The following is a 7,762-nucleotide window of genomic DNA, read 5'->3' as shown; positions in this document are numbered from 1 at the left end:
AGAGCACCCGTGAATTTTGAAAAACCTTGAATTTTGGATGTGGTAAAACAAAACTGCCTATAAATGATTTTATAGTTTAAACCCTGAATATATAAATCTGGGGATGAATGACTTTAAGAACAAAATGAAAAACACTCGAGATAGCTACATGTATGATGTGGGAACGCTGGACTGCATCTGCTGGAGATGCAATTAAGAGAGATGAACAACGCTCTCGGATCGGCTACTTTCAAATCCCCGCCTCTGAGTACACTGGCATTTCAACACTCAAAGGTGCGTTTTCCTTTGAAACAACTGCGGAGGATATCTGTGGTTTCTAAGAAAAAATCTGGGAACATCTGTTTACAATGGCTGTTGGCTTGATATTAGCTCACTTCTAAAACAATTTGATTAATACAAAGTTCCCCCTGAAACACAATTAAGGGGAACAATTAGGAAACAAGATGAAACTCAAAGACTTTTAAGATGGCCAAAATCATACTAAACTAATTTTGAGAGTTCTGATTATCAGTATTACTGTGTTAAAAGAGAAAAGAAACAAACCAAGAATTCAAATAGTTAACTTTTTTCCCCTTTTTATTTAAAGCAGAGTGGTTTACACGACTAACATTTTACTGCACCAAATTTTTTACAGAACTTTGTGATTTTTTTTGTTTTATTTTATAAGCAGGTCCTTCAGTAACTTAGGTCTTTATGCCCAAAAAAATAACGATTTAGTAGAACTGTTGGTCACCAGACTACATGTTTGCTGTAAGTGACATGATGATCTAAGAACCACGTGTTTTAGCACAAAAAGTTATAAAAAGAAGAAAAAAAAAATCCACAACACTTTTTCCAGTTTAAAAAAATGAAATATAAAGTTCACAGATTAAAAAAAAACAAAAACAAACTGCATCTGTAAGTATATTATGATAAAAAAAAGTTGTTTTCAGTGTCGTTTAGGTTGTGGATGGACTGGGGACAGAGGTTTCCTCCACCTGGTGGCTCTTCATGTGCGTTTTCAGACAGTGGCTCTGGGTGAAGGCTTTTTCGCAGATGGTGCACTGGTACGGTCTCTCTCCGTTGTGGGTCCTCATGTGGACCGTCAGGTGTTCCTGGCGAGAGCACGCCTTCCCACAGATCGCGCACACAAACCGTTTGATGCCCAAGTGGCTCCTGATGTGGTTGGTCAGGTGAGTCTTGCGTTTGAAGAAACGGCCGCAATCGGAACAGCCGTACGGCGCCTCACCAGTGTGCACTCGCATGTGAACCTTGAGTTCGCCGTTGGACACGAAGCCTTTGCTACACACGCCGCAGACATGCGGCCTCTCGCTGCTGTGCGTCTTCATGTGAGTCATCAGGCTGCAGTTTGACAGGAAGGATTTGCAGCAGACGTGGCAGAGAAAAGGTCGCTCCCTAGCCATGTGGATCTTCTCGTGGGACTTCAGGTTGCCGGAAAGTTTGAAACGCTTCCCGCAGATTTGGCAGCCATACGGCCGCTCTCCAGAGTGAGTGAACTTGTGGCGGGTCAAAGATCGAAGGTCACAGACAGACTTTCCACAGATATTGCAGACGTATCTGTCTTTGCTGGTGTGTATCTTGCTGTGAGCTTGGAGCTGCGCCTTCAAACCAAAGGATTTTGGGCAAATGTCACATTTGTGTGGTTTCTCTTCCACATGGACCCAATGGTGAACATTCAGACCAGACATGTAAGCAAAGGTTTTGCTGCAAATCTTACATTTGAATGGCCTGTCTCCTGTGTGCAGAGAAACGTGGCTGTTAAGACCGACGATGGTGAAGAAAGATTTCCCACAATATGAGCAGTCGTGAGTTTTCTGGTGAATTCTGATATGTCTCTTCAACTCATCCACAGATTCAAACTGCTCTCCGCAAACTCCACAACCACCCTGTGGCTCCTCCAGGTGACTCCAGGTGTGTTTGATCAAGCTGCCCAGGTTCAAGTACCACACTCCACACACTTTACAGGCTATTTTACTCTTCTCTATCTCCTTCATGTCACTTTTGCGCACTTGTTTCTTCATCTTTTTTGTCACCTGGAGCTCAGAAACAGGTTTAAAGCATTTGTCTACAGCCAAGGCTTTGTGTTCATCTTTGCTGTCCACTTCCCTCTCACAGGCCTCTTCATCTGTTTGCAGGTCTTGCTTTTGTGATGTTGAGCTGCTGGCCAGCATGTCCACACTGGGACTGTCTGTATGCTGATCAGAGCTGCTGTGGAACAAAACGGTTAAAGGTAAGTTTTAAGTACTGAGCGCCTGTACATAAAAGCCATAGGTTTCGTCTACTTGCAATAACTAAAAACAACAAACTCATCCATTAGAGAACTTGAACCACAGAATTTTGGGTTTGGTATTCGTTAGATCAGAATTTGTTCCCTCAATAATTTTTTAAATTTCATGTTTTTCATTGAATTATCACAATCCAGCGTCTAGATTGAGTGAAACCCTGATCTCTGATCTCACGTAGTAGTAAAAGGTCTCTTAAGTTATGATTAATGAGTAACCGATCGTGGCTCAAGAGTTGGCGTTCGCCTTGTAATCGGAAGGTTACCGGTTCGAGCCCCGGCTTGGACAGTCTCGGTCGTTGTGTCCTTGGGCAAGACACTTCACCCGTTGCCTACTGGTGGTGGTCAGAGGGCCCGGTGGCGCCAGTGTCCGGCAGCCTCGCCTCTGTCAGTGCGCCCCAGGGTGGCTGTGGCTACAATGTAGCTTGCCATCACCAGTGTGTGAATGTGTGTGTGAATGGGTGGGTGACTGGATATGTAAAGCGCTTTGGGGTCCTTAGGGACTAGTAAGGCGCTATATAAATACAGGCCATTTACATCAACATTCTAGAGTCTTGTTTTTGATATCGTCGGTCAATCAAGAGCACACAAATCCTTATACCCGTTTTTATTTTTACCTTGACTGGAGTTCAGCTTCATTGTCTTTTGTTATGTCAGCATCGCTGGATGGACAGTCATCGTTTGTTGGTGAAGGGGGAAACTCTTTCTCTCCCTCCTCACTAGTCTGTAAGAGTTCATTTCCAAATTATTATCAGTACTTATGTTAACTGAGAGTAAAATAGCTAAAATTTCTTTAACATTTTTGTAAAATCTTAAAGTGTACATTTAAATCACATCATGATTGTTACATTTTAAATCTGTTATTGTGGTATAAAGAGGCAAAATTATCAAAATCCTACCAAAGTCAGAGGCAAAAGCAGCACAAACAGGTACAGCGTCTACCTTCAGGCGGATGTAGAGGGCAGAGTTTCCAATGAACATGTGGATCTCCTCTGGAGTCACAGTCTTCACTTTCAGGGGCTGGAGCCTCCGGCTTCTGTCAGTTGTGAACAAGTCAAAAGGTTCATCATCTGCCAGCTGAGGAAAGGTTGACTTCAACAGGTCCAGGAATTCAGCTTCCTGTAGACCAAGAGGGCACTTCAGGTCGTGTGCTGGGAACTTCTTGAATACTGGAACAGAAGAAATTCATCTTAAGATCAATAGTCCTTAGGCAGTCAGTAAAACCAAACCTTGCCCTAGTATTCATTAGTTCAAGTGATTAGTTGGCCAGTCTTTGACTATTTCTGATGATAAATAATGTAATTAAATATTTTTGTAAGCATTGGAAAATGCTTTGAATTAGGAACAAAGAAAAAATGGTATTAATAGCACGGCTAACACTGTACCACATAACAGACAAATACAAAACCTTAATGATTAACATTTCATACTCGTCTTAGAGAGCACATTGGTGTGAGAGTCCTCCAGGATGCGGACTCTGAGATCTATATGGTTCTTTGTGTCACTGATGCGAGGTCTGCCGGGCTTCTTCCTGATAGTCGGAACTCTGGCGAAAATGCAGGAACTAAGTCAGTGCCATAAAAGACTATAAAGCAAATGCAAATAAACTTGGGGACCATCCACATATTGTTGGCCATATCACAAACCTCTACAGTTTGTTGTTCCTTAAAGTGGTGTTTGTTCTAACCTTGACGGCATTTTATAATCTGGGTCCTTTAGATCTTCTCGTTTTTGTCGGGAACTTGTTGGTTGCATCAACTCCTGCTCCTCTTCATCAATGTCGTCGTACCAAAGCAGGCCCAGGCTCTCAGTGTCCTCCACACCTGGATACATCAGAAGTCACTTTTTGTTATGGTTTTTAATTTGAATCATATGATGATAAACACACGATACATGTGGTTTAGTCAGTTTGCTTTAGTAATAATTTGATTAATTGAACTCGCCTGGCGCACATTATATAAGCACTGCACTCACTTTCATGCCCTCTTTTCACTCCCACATGGGGCGGCAGCTTAGGTGAGTTTGATTTGTAGTTCTCAGTTTAAATCTTTATTTAAGTTAATGACTTAAAGTCATTAACTTAAATGACTTGTTTTCTCTTTCAGAGTTTAGCAGTCCATGCGTGTCTTCCTTTAAGTTACTACTGATTATAGTGAAGTAAACCAAGATATACGGCAACTAATTGATAGCAGTTTTCTTTGCATTCTGACCAGATGAGGCCATGGTGATAAAAAATAAAAACTTTGAACCTCCTTATTAACACACAGTAGGAGGCAAATTGGTTCTAAACAGTCAGGCTGACTTTTGACTGACTGCTGGTGACAAATTGGTGATGTTTGCAAATAACTGGAGGCCAATTTACAAACATGGACAGACTGCCAACATGTTGCAATCAATCTTAATCAGTCTGTGCCAATAAGCGCAACTCATCTGGTTGTATTCTGGATATATACCTATATATGGGGTTACCCATGTTATAGGGTGCCTGTGTCATTTTGCAATATTCTTTATAAAAGCCTTGAAACCCCCCCCCCCAAAAAGAAAAACAATTAATGGTAAGACTGTTCAGACGTACCTGTCTGTTGCTTGGGCTGTTGCTCCTCTCTGTCCTCAGGCACGACTTCCACCTCATGCCTCTCCACATCAGGCTGTAGGACTTTGTGTTTTTTGGTCAAAAAGAACATTTGATCAATATATCAGCTTTGTGTGACTGTGGTGTTTGACTGCAGCTCCAAAGACGCTCCTTCCTGTTGATCATTGTTTTTATTATGTAAACCACTAAGAAAAAATTAACTCTAGATTCCAAAAAGACAAAAAAAAAACCCCAAAACAAAACAAAGAATGACAATCTGGGATAAGAATTAGACCAGACTCTTATGCTCTCAAGGATAACTACATTACGCCCAATGGCATATCTTGTGAGAAGAAGGGCGTGGTTATGGGTTATATGGCCTGTTGCTACATGCTTTTAAGAGTCTGTACAACAGCCATGAGAGCGTGGATAATAAAAAGCAGTAAGTCAGATTGCACGCTCAAGAAGAGTTTAGTTGGGTGGTCTCAGATGTTTTCTGTTGGCGACCTCCATCTCACTGGAACAGCCTGAAGCAGCAGAAATTCTAATTAGTCCCTCAAAGTCTGAGGTCATGGCACTAAAAAATGTATGGAATAACCACTCCAGGCTGAAGGTTCTACCTCAAGTAGAGGCTTTATACACCTCAAGGTCTAGTTCAGGGGAAAAAAAAAAATTGAATCATCTGCTCTTCTCTACACTTAAGCTGAGAGAGATTCATGCCGAATTGCAAATAACGCTAATATTATTTTCCCTGCATTCACATTTTATTGTAATTACACATCTGTATGTTTAACAGCTTGTAAACGCAAAATCAGCGATTTTTAAACGAAGTTCGGCAAATTCTAAATTTACAAATCAGCTTTTTGTGGCTGCGAGCAGCTTTATTTGTCCACTCACCTCTTCTCTCCAGAGAGACGTTAGGCTGCAGGAGCTCCAGCAGTCTCCTCTGACGGCCGATCTCTCGCCTGAAGCCCGCAGCCTCCTCCTCGTAGTCGGCTACAGTCCTCTCCACCACCGCTAAGATCTCGCGGGCGGCTGTGCTCATTTTCTCGGTGACGATTCCTCTCAGTATGTCGCTCTTAGACATGTTACCGACGCTGTCGACCGGCTCGGGGCCGCCGCTGCTGCCGCTCTTCATCCAGTAAAACATGTTTGTTTGTTTTCTCAGCTGTGTTTTGACGAAGAACACATCCACACACTACAGCGCAGAGTGCGTTTCCGGCGGATTCTGGTGCAGCTACAAATTGTGTCCGGAAAAGAAAATCAGGCGTTATTTAGTTCCCCTGCTGGTGTGACTTTTACTAGCTAACCCCAGTAAGACTGATGTCTGCTGTACATTTAAGATGCTGGTGAAAATCATGGCATTATAGTAAAGTAAGTGAAAAGCATTTTTAATGTAGCACCTTTAAGGATAAACATCATAACAAAAATGGTTAAATGTTAGAACAAAAAGTTACCCAAAAGCAAGCTTAAAAAGATTATATTTTTAGCTGCTTTTAAAACAAATCACCACATTCATAGATCTCAAGCTTCAAAAGCTCTATCTCCTCTTTTAGCCCTCAGCATTGGATGATGCACAGTCTGCATTGACCTCGGGGACCTTTACATTAGGGGCTTCTGTCCAATAGCACAGCACCGACAGAAGCACAGCATGTTACAGATACAGTAAAGGGGAATGAGAGTAAGGATATAGGCATAAATATACCACATATACACATATATAAACACAGAATATATAATATGGATAAATAGGAATACCAGTGGATTGCACATTTGAGTGATTTTACACAGTGATTATTGCTCAGTCGAATATAAGAAAATACAGTTTTATACCTATTAAACTTATATTTTTGTCATTTTACATAGAAATTGAAGAAAATATGTGTTTTTGTGACAGGGTGATAGTAACAAAGTGACTAAAGATATAATTTAAAATTGGTGCTTTGTGACGTTGTCTACACATCATTAGAAAAATTACAAGAAAGTCTGGCTGCTCGAAAACAAAATGACAGGTGACATTCAAGTATGACAAAAATGGTCATTTCTGTTATTTGGTTAATTTAACTTATTGCCCTTTTATTAAAATGGTTACATTCAGGTATTTAGCTTAAAATCATAAGGAAAAAACTATAAAGAAAAAAAAAATCAAATCTACTAATAAAGTGTTGTCTGTTAATATTCTGACTTTAATTCACTAAAGCCTCTAGATTAATTCATATTGTTATACATATATACATTACTAAATATAAAAAATAATTAAAACAAACATTAAAATTTCAGTTTAGTACTATTAACAACCAATGGTTTAGACTAAATTGGCTATATTAAAAGTAATCTAACAAATAAACAAATTAACATATTTGTCATTATTTTTATGTTCTCCATTAAACAGTTAAAATTTCAATAATTCAATAAAATGAAAAGTTAACACTATATCACATAAGCTAATATATAACACAAAAATACTCTTAACATAGGTATTTTCTAATTATTATTTTATAAATTGCATTTTATATTTAAATTTTAAAATATTAATAACTTTATTTAAACTAAATTTCACATTTTAAGGTATTTTAAAAGTATACTTTTGAACAAAAAGGTGTTTAATGTAAATGATTTTTCAAAATGTTAAGAAATGGGTATAGTGTAAGTTGTACTTTTAAATTCACATTGACATATAAATCTAGGATTTAATACAAGAAACTTCTATTTAATTAGAAATTATAGAGAGGAATTAAGAGTAAACAGGGAGGTTATTTTATTACATGAAATCTCTGAAAACTGTCTAACAGATTTTTCTTTCTGGACTTCTTCAGCTAAAATTGATAGACTTAGTGAAGAAAGGACAGTAAAGTAGGGGAAAGCATGCGGCAAGGGGCTGCGGGTCAGACTCAAACCCGGGCGGGCCG

The 7,762-nt window shown here is 39.5% G+C and overlaps 1 protein-coding gene across 2 annotated transcripts in view; it reads right to left on the bottom strand.

The window, feature by feature from the left end:
- Positions 1-558: 558 nt before the first annotated feature.
- Positions 559-7,762, bottom strand: part of LOC309703999 (uncharacterized protein) — an 8,972-nt gene continuing 1,768 nt past the window's right edge. The window contains exons 2-8 of one of the 2 annotated variants that reach the window (XM_082528945.1): positions 5,751-6,090; positions 4,857-4,937; positions 3,969-4,104; positions 3,712-3,827; positions 3,224-3,450; positions 2,899-3,005; positions 559-2,208 (exon numbers count right to left, since the gene is read on the bottom strand). In XM_082528945.1, coding sequence (XP_082385071.1) covers positions 939-2,208; positions 2,899-3,005; positions 3,224-3,450; positions 3,712-3,827; positions 3,969-4,104; positions 4,857-4,937; positions 5,751-6,003 — 2,190 coding nt within the window. In that variant the 5' untranslated portion in view covers positions 6,004-6,090 and the 3' untranslated portion in view covers positions 559-938. The remainder of the gene's footprint in view (positions 2,209-2,898; positions 3,006-3,223; positions 3,451-3,711; positions 3,828-3,968; positions 4,105-4,856; positions 4,938-5,750; positions 6,091-7,762) is intronic. The other variant, XM_082528946.1, reaches the window with a different exon arrangement.

This window comes from Aulonocara stuartgranti, assembly GCF_965226115.1.
Source record: "Aulonocara stuartgranti genome assembly, chromosome: 3".
Taxonomy (NCBI): domain Eukaryota; kingdom Metazoa; phylum Chordata; class Actinopteri; order Cichliformes; family Cichlidae; genus Aulonocara; species Aulonocara stuartgranti.
Note: the sequence above shows the minus strand (reverse complement) of the source record. Positions and strands in the feature narration are given on the sequence as shown.